This window comes from Mytilus trossulus, unplaced genomic scaffold (genome assembly GCF_036588685.1).
Source record: "Mytilus trossulus isolate FHL-02 unplaced genomic scaffold, PNRI_Mtr1.1.1.hap1 h1tg000210l__unscaffolded, whole genome shotgun sequence".
Classification (NCBI taxonomy): Eukaryota; Metazoa; Mollusca; class Bivalvia; order Mytilida; family Mytilidae; genus Mytilus; species Mytilus trossulus.
In genome coordinates, this window is record NW_026963310.1 from 336,353 (window position 1) to 349,152 (window position 12,800).

General features: G+C 32.2%; 1 protein-coding gene across 1 annotated transcript in view; it reads right to left on the reverse strand.

Annotated features, from left to right (window-relative positions):
* The window catches only part of LOC134701017 (X-ray repair cross-complementing protein 5-like), a 76,331-nt gene that overhangs the window by 53,383 nt on the left and 10,148 nt on the right, over positions 1 to 12,800 (reverse strand). The window contains exons 5-7 of the mRNA XM_063562164.1: positions 11,755 to 11,880; positions 11,078 to 11,233; positions 8,752 to 8,866 (exon numbers count right to left, since the gene is read on the reverse strand). Coding sequence (XP_063418234.1) covers positions 8,752 to 8,866; positions 11,078 to 11,233; positions 11,755 to 11,880 — 397 coding nt within the window. The remainder of the gene's footprint in view (positions 1 to 8,751; positions 8,867 to 11,077; positions 11,234 to 11,754; positions 11,881 to 12,800) is intronic.

Genomic DNA, 12,800 nt, shown 5'->3' on the forward strand with positions numbered 1-12,800 from the left:
AGAATGAAAGCGATTTGCAATTACTCTTAGATGTTTTAAAATATATATGGTGTAAAATAAGTTATTAAATGTTAATCACGAGAAAACTAAATTTGTACATTTCAGAAATCCTTCTGAAAAGCAGACAACAACATTGTTTTTATTGAATGATAAGCAGATATGTATTAAACAAAGCTATCAATATCTGGGTTTACTATTAGATGAATTTTCAAATTAAGGTATAATGGCTAAAGCTGTAGCCAAGTCAGCTAACAGGGCATTAAGCTAAACTATTGTAAAGAGTAAGGCCCATGGAGGTTTCCAGTTCAGTACATTTACTAAACTATGTGATACCCTGGCCAGTAATAAGTTATGGTGCAGCCATTTGGGGCACCAGAGAGTTTTCATGTATTAATGCTGTCCAGAACAGAGCTATCAGGTCTTTTATGGGTGTGGTTAAATATACCCCGAACAATGCAATTCAAGGTGATATGAGCTGGAGACCTCCAAGTGTTAAGCTGTGGACTTGTGTTTTTAGACACTGGGCTAAATGTAACATGAGCACAGATAGATTAAATTATAGAATATTTAAATGGTTTACAGTAGAAGAAATTGATGTTTTATGATAATGTCTAAGTTTAAAGAATGTAATTAAGATTTGTATACTGATTTAAATAATGTATTGTATTTAAACAAAATATTACACAAATAGAAGAATTTTTATTTGGAATATTGACACAAGATATTGGTAAAAAATTGCAGACTTATAAATAAATTGTTTAAAGACAGTTATGGAAGGGAATTATATTTATCTAATAATTTATCGTATAGATATAGAAGTGCTTTTGCTAAATTTAAATGTGGAGTAGCTCCGTTGAGAGTTGAAACAGGGCGGTATGGAAATAAAAATGTAGACGAAAGCTTTATGTTTGTAATGATAACATAGAAGACAAAAAACATGGAATATTATCATGCCCTTTATATGCAGATTTGCGCTTTTGTTTATATAGCAAAGCTATGAAATATAATTGAATTATTTATTTAAAAACATTACATGTTATGATAAGGTTGCCAAAACCTGCTTTGATATTTTAAGTAGAAGAAATAGCTTTTTATATTCTTAAAATGAAATTATTTTAATAATAGTATGTATTTTAACTAGTTTTATTTAGAAATTGCTTTACAGTCTCTCATAATTCTTAATAGAATGGTACTTGTAAAGTCTTTTTATATTGGGTATATGTTAGCGGCAATTAGTGAAAGTAGGCTTTAAGCTTAAATCCTAGAATGTTAGGTTAGGGTTAGGTTTTACTTTAGAGGTAGGGTTATGTATGGGGTTAAGGAAAGTTTAGTACAGCTCTATAAGGGTTGGAACCCCTAAAGTAAAAGAAGGCCCCATATTTGATCAATATTAGCAAAGTCAAAGAATTAAGTACATTCATGCAATGTCATGATGAGTATTCCAACATTTTTTTTAATTATGCCACTGTTTTATGACAATTCACAGATGGATGAATCATAACCATATATCTCCTCCCTCTTTCTCCATAAGATTATAGATGAACATTTTAACAAAACATATGCTCAGTAGCATAGTATATAAATCTAATGGTAGTTCGAAAAGATCTGTTATCAAGTAAATCGTTATCTAGTGAATTACACTCATCAATAATAATTAGACAGTCAAGAAGAGCCATTATTGTTGTATTATTTGGAGTGGTTGTGCTAAAAATGAGCTATTCAGAATAATAAAATTGCAGAAAAGGGCTGCAAGACTTATTTTAGATGCTGATCCACTTTCATCATCAGCTCCACTGTTTAAGGATGTATACCTCTGAGGAGCAAAAAATTTCTAGAATTAAACTTTTTTTCTTAACCTGATTTTTGGGTTTATAAGACTGTAACAAAATAATTAGTGAAGAAAAAATCACATGGTGGTGCACCTCATTTTTTGCTACAGCCCTTTGAAAATGCCCAATTTTGATGATTTTCCCATTTTTCATCGATTTTTACCTATTTTTGGGCTATTATCATGAAAATAATCACAGTTCCACAATTAAACTTTTTCTTTCTATAAAGATGAAGTGTACCAATCTGAATAAATTTTACTTACAAAAACTATAGGTAGGTGTTAATATAAGCAAGTTTTATCATTTTTGATGCTTTTTTGTGTAAAATTTACCATGCTGTCAATTTTGTATTATTGTGATTTTTCTCAGTTTTAAGAACAAAATGCATATTTCAACTTTTTTGTAATAAATGAATGAAAAAAGACATATCTAAGAAATAAGAAAAGACCAAAATGATATGGAATGTACAAGATTCTTGTAAAATAATTTTTTGTATCCCTCACCCATTTTCTCAAAATTTTGGCTAAAAATACTGACTTGATTGGTCGTAAAATTTGAAAACTGGATTAAGCAAAAACCATTCATAGTAAATACAAAAATTTTTCACAGATTTAGTTTGCTTATAATATTTTTTAAATTCATTGATATTTTCCACTTCCATCACATGTTTTGGAAATAATTCAAGAACGAGATTTCAACAAGACTGAAAAGTCAGAAGAATACATCCTTAAACAGCTTGGATGGATGACAGTAGAGAACAGAATCTCATACCACAAATCAGTTTTGATGCAGAAATGCCTTAAGAATTAAGCCCCTGTGTATCTCACTAAAAAAATAAAGAAATGCCAGAAATAAACCAATATTTTTTGGGCTTGCAAAATAAAAATAGGAACTCCAAAAGCCAAAACAGAGCTTTATAAGAAATCTTTTATATCTTCAGGATCTATTTGATGGAATAACTTACCAATATCCCTGATAGTCCAGTCGAAATGTGTAACAATTGCTCAGATTGTGGTAAAAGCATCAAACTTTGCAGAGAGTTAGTTGAGGTCATAACTAACATTTATAGCTATGGACCCAATTCAGAAAATCAAAATGGCGGCTCTGGACGGCCATTTTGAAATCATGTCCAAAAAGTCAATATAAATTATTAGAAAAAATATGAAAAATATGTTACTTAACTAATTTTGATAAATTTTCGTATTTCTTATGACAAAGAATATAAACTGAGGACTATTAAAGTATTTGGTGGCCATCTTGAATGATGGCCATTTTGGAAACGTAAATATGCAATATATTATTATTCGCTATCCTAAATTGTTTTTGAATTATTACTAAGTTGAATTTGCTAATCATTTATTTATGACTGTTTCTTTTCATATAAGATATATTCACCAAGTGCTCAAATAAGATATGCATATGTTAAAAAATAAATGTAGTTAAAGAAATATGTAAATTCTTTTAATTGCAGTTAAGCATGTCGGGCTTAGGTACTTTTTTACCATAAAAAAAAATGCGTATATACAATATGAGCTCTGTATGTTGAACAGGAAAAATACGTAGGTATCAAAATCACTATAGCTGAAAACATCTAATGAATAAATAGACTGGAAAGAATTCCGTAACGGGAAGAGAGGACACGTGATGATTTACAATGCCAAGCAAATACTAAAAAAGCAGACATAGACATTTGAGCTGGTAATCAGTCATTTTTTGTAATCATACAACTGTTCCACGTTGATGAAGGCAATGAAATGGGAGAATCGCAAGGCAAAAGGTACTAATCCTGTAAAAAGCAAATCTTAATATATATAGTCAGGAAAAACAAAATGAGTCACGGAATGAAAAAAAACCCAGTAGAATAACCAACCAAAGTTGTGATGAATCAACAAGAACAATGATTGCAGATATTTCTTTCTTTGTGATGAGGTATCTGACTATCATCATGAAGCATCAACAATTGTGACCGACAATACAGTATGTGACTGTCACTTAAACTACTTACCATTGATCTTTTAGCCAGACTCAGCGCTGAAGATCCATATTTCAGGAGCCGATCTCATGCTAAATGTTTGTTAAAACTGCACGACAAGGCAGTTAGACAGAATTCGTGACACAGAAAGAAAGTCAATAATCTGTTCTCCATTGCAATGGGGCTTGCCAAAATAAAAGAAAACAGTGATGGCTCACAGTCTGGAACATATATTGTTTTAATATTTGAAATTGATGATATGGAAAAATGGTACAGTAAACGTCCTTAGTAAATATTAGTTGTCATGGATGGAATGATTAATACAACATTTATGAAAAATTGAATACTACCTACCATAGATGATATGCAAGCGCACATGAAAGGTTGCGTCTTTCTCTGGATTCTCAATGAATATGTTGGGGACGTTCTGAAACAGGCCATGTCTTTTACACAATGTTTAAGTCGTGATGGGGAAGGCCTCTTCATAGTCAAAGTAACTATAATAGTTTGAAGAGTTAGGCTTGCTACTTTAGAAAGGTTTACAGGGACATTCATTGTAGGCTTTCAAAATGAATCAGTTCAACAATCTTTGAGACATCTTACTCTATATTGGAGGACTGATAAGTTGCAGTTGTATCCTTTTGATGGCGAGTTGCATAATTGAACTATTATAGCTAAGAAATGGTGATTGTTGTCTTCCACTCATCGATATTAATGGATTGTGTCTCGATGTTTGGCCATCCTGTATCATTCATACTAAGGAAACTTATGTCTGGTGAACTGATTCGTGATAATAGCTGCTGTCGGGTGTCCCTGTAAAGCCTTTCTAAGAATCAAGCAAATAAAGTTTGCCTGCTATGGCTATGGTAATACCCTTTAATTATGAGGTCTGTTTCAGAGCTTCAAGAATACCTTTGTTGAAAATCAAGAGAACTAATTTATCTTGCTTGTATACTTGCAGATATCATTTGTTAGCAAATAAGTTACTTAAATGTGTAAGTAACAGTTAGAAATTCTTATACTGATATCTTTATTTTGTAAACATGTGCATGCCTTATTTGACCATTTTATAAATATCCAATGCATATTAGTACAAAAATTGCGAATGCAAACAGTGAATAAGTAAGATTAGATAATAATGTTATATTGGAAATTCATGTTTCAAAATGGCCATCATTCCAAATGGCTACCAAACAATCAATACATATGAAGTTCTCAGATGACAGTCCTTGTCATCTGTGATGAATATACCATATGACTTTATAATAACTTCCTCCAGTAAGCGCTTAGCTGATAAGTCAAGGTGAACACGGTTACCAAGAGAATGCAAATTTGTAAAGGCAGTATTAAGTTGTACTACTTTGTAAATGTGGAGAACAATGTGATAGAACATGATAGACAGAGTGAAGTTTGACAAATCATGAACATTTCATTTTTGTTAGATATTGTTAACGTCAATTGAGAACATTTGAGCAGTTGATGTTCCTATAACATTAATTACTTGTATAATATGAAATTCATTATGTCTGCAATCAAGGTTTTTGAAAGTTGTTTCAAATGAACATTATCAACAAAACGAATTATCTGGTGTAATCAGCCAACTATTATAAATGACAGGTATACAAACTGACAAATATTTTCTTGCTTTAATTATACTTGTAAAATAAAATTCTTCTGTTAATCTATGTTGAACAAGCGGTGGCACGAATTTTGCTTTTAGAGTAATAGTTCTTAACTAGGCAATATAGGAAAGGTGTACTGACATAAGTAGTCTCTAAACACATTAGCTCCATGGAGCTTTCGTTAGTAGAAGCCATATTAACTATGTGTATCAGTGAGAAAAATGTAAAAGCATAAAAATATAATATATACCAATACACATAATTAACAGCGCCTGGTGATGTTTGATAGCCTGACCGGTTTCGGTCCATAAAGGACCTTCATCAGAGGCAGAATGGGGGATTAATGTTTGCACCCTATTTATATAGATCTGGTAACCGGCGGTTGAGTTTACCGGCGGTTGGGTTAACTGGCGGTTGAGTTAACCGGCGGTTGAGTTTACCGGCGGTTGAGTTAACCGGCGGTTGAGTTTACCGGCAGTTGAGTTTACCGGCGGTTGAGTTTACCAGCCGTTGAGTTAACCGATGAAAAATCCCAGTGGGATTTTCCATGGTTACAATTATCTATATTTAGCTAATGTTTATGTTACAGTAAACTTTTTGACATGTTACGGTAAACATTTTTACACTATACGGTAAACATGTGACCTGATAATATAACCATATTTGGGCTTTAGCATTGGATAAAGGGTGTTTTAATAATTTAAGAAGTACATAGTAATCATTTAGTCTTGATCTTTGGCTTATGATCCACCTTAATATCAAGTCTTGGAATAGTATTTCATGGTAGTTATGTGATCTTAATATTTGGCTTATGATACACCTAAATATCAAGTCTTGAAATAGTACTTCCTAGTAGTCATGCAGTCTTGACCTCAGGCTTATGATACACCTGTATATCAAGTCTTGAAATAGTAATTCATGGTAGTCATGCAGTCTTGATCTTTGGCTTATGATACACCTAAATATCAAGTCTAATAATAGTATTTCATGGTAGTCATGCAGTCTTGACGTTTTAGCTTGTGATACACCAAAACATCAAGTCAAAACTATTACCCCCCCCCCCCCTTAACCAAACAAAATTTGGTTTAGGGGGGGGGGGGGTTCTTATTGAGAATGCTTCATTTAAGCCTTGATAACTCCTTTCAAGATCAAAGGTAGATGAATATTAATCCTCAGTGTTAGAAAGTTTTCAACACCTTAAGTTTGTAATGTAGGTATTACATATATACATCAATTTCAGGTAATCGCTAGGCTTACGCTTAGAGGTCCTATGCCAGTGAAAAATCAATAGGCAATATAGGAAAGGTGTACTGACATAAGTAGTCTCTAAACACATTAGCTCCATGGAGCTTTCTTTAGTAGAAGCCATATTAACTATGTGTATCAGTGAGAAAAATGTAAAAGCATAAAAATATAATATATACCAATACACATAATTAACAGCGCCTGGTGATGTTTGATAGCCTGACCGGTTTCGGTCCATAAAGGACCTTCATCAGAGGCAGAATGGGGGATTAATGTTTGCACCCTATTTATATAGATATGGTAACCGCCGGTAAACTCAACTGCCGGTAAACTCAACCGCCGGTTAACTCAACTGCCGGTTAACTCAACCGCCGGTTAACCCAACTGCCGGTTAACGCAACCACCGGTTAACGCAACCGCCGGTTAACTCAACCGCTGGTTAACCCAACCGCCGGTTAACTCAACCGCCGGTTACTATATCTATATAAAAAGGGTGCAAACATTAATCCCCCATTCTGCCTCTGATGAAGGTCCTTTATGGACCGAAACCGGTCAGGCTATCAAACATCACCAGGCGCTGTTAATTATGTGTATTGGTATATATTATATTTTAATAGTTCTTAACTATGTCGATTTCTTTTGAACATTAGAGACATGTCCAAAAAAAATGTACATTGTCGGAAAATATAAAGTAATTTGTACTCTCTACGAAATAGAAGAATAACTCGGGGAGGGGGGCTCATAGGCTCGCTTTTTGTCCTGTTTATATAGCTCAAACAAATACATATGTATGTCTTCGACATTGTTTTTTTTTTTAATTTTCTATCAAATAATGACTACCTTTTTTGGCTTATAAAACAAAGATTTTTCAAGATGGCCGCCATTCAATATGGGTAGAATTTCCAAAAACTTTGTTCAACAAGACAACTGGAATCAGCACTGTTACTCTTTTACTCAGGTTTTATGTCAATATCTTCTCTAATATTATTTTCACATGTTTTTTAATTAATCTATAGATATCAAACGGCCGCCATTTTAAAATGGCTGCCTCTTCTGCAAATTTCGACTTCCAGGGTGGGTCCATAGCTTAAAATGTTGTCCATGACGTATACTACCACAATTCCAAATTTCATGCTTTTACCACAATCTGAGCAATTTTGTCAAAAATCTGCACAAATAGACTGGACTATGAAAAAATCAACCTAAAGTACAAGCTCATTCAAAAAAGATTTTAGAAATTAGTTGTTGGAACATTAAGAAGCTGTGCGTTTTTAATATGCATAACAATTTTCACACAAATACTTAAACTTATGATATTGTTGATGCCAATACTATACATGTCAAACACTGTCAAATATGAATTTGTAACTTTTACCTGTTTTGAAAATTGTATATTTCATAACAATTTTTTATTTCATTATTCATGTATGTGTGTCTCTTTGATATTTTGTAATTGTTTGTTATATTTCATTGTATTTCATGAGGGCCTGAGGGAAGAATAGCTTTATAGCTAACTGTGTAACCCTCTTTAAATAAAGAATTATTATCATTATTATTATTATTATTCAAATAATTGATATTTATAGATTATCGTTGATTATCTCAACGAGATTGATTTTCTCGCTTGAGCTGGTACAGCAATCGAGTTGAGATGATCAATGATAATCTGTTTATCACTATTTTACCTATGACGACGTTGTCAATTTCAATGTCAATTTTGTTAGCAACACCATGTGGCCTCCTTAGTTTCTAGCGATAATTTTTCCATATCAAGCGAGAAGCATGATATGAAAATTATCACAAAAAAAGATCAAAGGAAAAATGCACAAAACAGCGATAATATGTGATATAAAGGAAACAGCATGAATCCTCTTTCACACATTCTCAAGTCAAACTGTCAAGATGAATTATTACAAGTATTTGGCATTTTTCTTATTGTCTTGAAAGATTTAATAGTTAAAAAGACAGTGTATATATAGTCCATCTTCTGAATATACAGTTGTCTTTGAAGTCCTTCATTTAAAAGCAGAATATTTATATTTATATTATCAGATAAGCCTTTTTTATTACATATTTATCGTACCTTGACATAAGAACAGACAGGGATCTTGAGATTTGATGTGATTTCTAGCTGACACTTCCAGGCTGTTTGTCTGATCTGTCTGGTCTGGAAATAACTCAGAGCAGGCAACGCTTCACTGAAAAATATAGAAATACCATCAACAAGGCTTCACTGTAAAATAATGAAATACCATAAACAAGGCTTCACTGAAAAATATAGAAATACCATAAACAAGGCTTCACTGAAAAATATAGAAATACCATCAACAAGGCTTCACTGTAAAATATAGAAATACCATCAACAAGGCTTCACTGAAAAATATAGAAATACCATCAACAAGGCTTCACTGAAAAATATAGAAATACCATAAACAAGGCTTCACTGAATAATATAGAAATACCATCAACAAGGCTTCACAGAAAAATATAGAAATACCATCAATTAGGCTTCACTGTAAAATATAGAAATACCATTAAACAAGGCTTCACTGAAAAATATAGAAATACCATCAACAAGGCTTCACTGAAAAATGAAAAATATAGAAATACCATCAACAAGGCTTCACTGAAAAATGAAAAATATAGAAATACCATCAACAAGGCTTCACTGTAAAATATAGAAATACCATCAACAAGGCTTCACTGAAAAATATAGAAATACCATCAACAAGGCTTCACAGAAAAATATAGAAATACCATCAATAAGGCTTCACTGTAAAATATAGAAATACCATTAAACAAAGCTTCACTGAAAAATATAGAAATACCATCAACAAGGCTTCACTGAAAAATATAGAAATACCATCAACAAGGCTTCACTGAAAAATATAGAAATACCATTAACAAGGCTTCACTAAAAAATATAGAAATACCATAAACAAGGCTTCACTGAAAAATATAGAAATACCATCAACAAGGCTTCACTGAAAAGAATAGAAATACCATCAACAAGGCTTCACTGAAAAATATATAAATACCATGAACAAGGCTTCACTGAAAAATATAGAAATACCATAAACAAGGCTTCACTGAAAAATATAGAAATATCGTCAACAAGGCTTCACTGAAATATAACTCAGACTCTCTGCTTAAGAACAAGCAAGATAGATGAAGGTCATGAAGGTTTCAAGTTGATGTGATTTAATGTTATCTCAAATCAGAGATTCACAAATACTTGTAAATCAGTGCTTCCAAGGCTTCAGAAAATATCCTCTGTTGATTCGGTGATATCCATATAAAAGTCCTTTTGACCAACACAAAATTTTAATGCTGTTATCTCACTTCTAGCTTTCTATATATGATATAGCCAATGCTAGGAGTGACAAGGTTTCACTCAAACATTTATTATCCAATAGACATATCTAGTACAATACAAGTATTAAAACAAAGACAGCACTAACCATTTAAGATGCATAAAAAACAAATAGCTGGTAGATTTTTGTACTAATTGAAGTTCAGATTTTCAAATCTGTTCAGTCAATAATTATATATAGCTAGTCAAAGGGGAAAAACTGCTTCCACATAAATACATTGACACAATAGATACTTAAATATCCAAACCCTTTAGTCTCTTGTAAATTGTTGTTTCATTGGTAATTATATCACATTTTCTTATTTTTATAAATAAAGTTCAGAGTTCATAAGTTCAGTTACATGAAAATATTTGAATGAAAACTTTCAGAATCTTTTGAATTAAAGATGGAGTGCAGGTCATGTATCTCAAATGTGATATGATTACCAATAATACAACTCTCCACAAGAGACCAAAAGATGTGGATGTACCTAACTATAGGTCACTGTACAGCCTTCAACATGTTAACTTCAATTTTCAATACATTAGTTGATGTCTTTGTTGAAAATAAAATCTAGTGGCATTGGCAATCATATCAAATCTCCTTATATTTATATTTAATCTGAAGACTTTAACTCAAATTTCTTCTTCAAGGCATCACTACATGCTGAATGTTGACTAAACTTTTCTCAGACATAAAAGAGACCTTCAGAATCTGGTTGATAGGTGTCTCATTGGCAATTAATCATACCAGAGCTCCATATTTAATCAGATGACTTTTTGATTGATTGATTGTTGGATGTGTAATAGCCAGTAGTAAGTATTTCATGCATGTTCAGGACAAGGCTTGTTCAAAGTCAAAACAATTTGCCTTTACAGAATCTAAAGGACTATTGGTAAACTTATTGTTCATACACCAAAATGAAAATATGTTACGTCAATGGTTGAATTTCTATTGTTTACCACATTTTAAACCAAACACAATGTTTTGGGTGTCACTTTTGGAATTATTACCCATAATGCATTAGATTCTGAAACAGCCAATTGAAACACTTACCTGAAGCTGTAACATTCTCCATCAACTTCCTGTAGAATGTGTTTTAACATGGCCTCTCCAGCTCTTTGTTGTGGGGTCTTATCTTTAGTATGACCATTTGCTGTGGATGGTCCCGGAGCATCTTCATCATCATCATCCTCCTCTATGGATGGTCCACTAATTACATAAAGACATTCAAAATATTAGAAAAAACAATGTGCCCATAGAACACAAACTTGCACTATTGGTTGGTAAAGTTGAGCGTTTGATTTTGACAGGTTTTATGGACTCCCCTCTTTGAATTAACTTTGGAGTTCTGTATTCTTGTAAATACCTTTTTTTCATACTGGTGGGACAAACAGAATTACAGAATGACTGAATATTGGATGCAAGCAAAGAGCAGAAAAAATAAACCCCCTTAATTCTATTGACAGTGATTGTAGGTGGTGCATAAAACAAATCTTATTATGTCCCTTTTATTTTTACTATGCCACTTTATTTTGTATAATTGTGGATGCATTGTTATGTATTGATACCATTTTTTGTGGTTTTTGGTGATAGACAGGGAAATCATAAATTAAAATGGGCAATAGATTAATTTTTTTTATTAGAATATAAATAGACCATGAATTTAATTAAAAATCTCCACAAAGTATCCCTGTTCTCACCTTTTCAGATACTATAAAAACAATACTTACATTACATTAAGTTCTGTGCCCGAGTTTTTGATTCCAGCCACAACAGTATCTATCTGATCATCTCCAAATTCTCCCCCTAAGTCAGACAACAGGATCAATCTCTTCATACAGAATCCTTTCTTTCCTCTAAAATGTAAATCATAAGTAATAAACAGCTGCCCATAGGAATTACAATACTCTCACATAAGTATGAGTTATATCTTTGATATAATTTTTAACTCAAGTGACTCGACTGATAATGATTTTTCACAGTTGAGGAGAGTAAGAACAAGATGATGTCTTAAGCCAAACTCATTGACTTGCTTAGGAAAATCAATAGAATATCTAAGGTTTCTCAATCCTAAGAAATTTGGTACTTTTTGATGAGCTTTTATTAGCTGAGAAACCTTCTCCTGTTTTAAAAACAATTAATAATATCCGTATATAATAATTTTACCAAAAAGAACCAGATGCTCCGCAGGGCGTAGCTTTATACGACCGCAGAGGTTGAACCCTTAACGGTTGGGGCAAGTACGGACACAACATTCAAGCTTGATTCAGCTCTAAATTTGGATTGTGATTAAATAGTTGACACAGCATAGGTTTCTGACACAGAATGAATGTGTTCTAATGAACTTAAAATTTTTGTTTTCTCTTTGAGCAATTCACTATGCTGTTGAATATTAATCCTCTCCAAAAAATGTTTGAAGAAATTTTCTTTTTATTTATGAAATTTCAAATGAGAAAATTGAACCCAATTTTTTTAATCACATCCCCCTTTCCCTTATTCCAAAACTAATCTCAATTAAAATTTCTAATGGAGTTTGCAACAATAACTACTCATTTAAATACATCATAAAATATTAAGATGTAAAAAAAAAAACTGCTTGTTATCACTGAATGGTAAAGATTATTTTAATTTATCAGTTGGTAGTAAAAAGTGAATATACATTGTATATTGTATATAACAAAGATTTAAGTTGATTCTGGACAAAGAAAGATAACTCCAATTAAAAAAAAATCTTGCAATTGCACAATATTGTGCAATTAGATCTTTCTTTCTTACT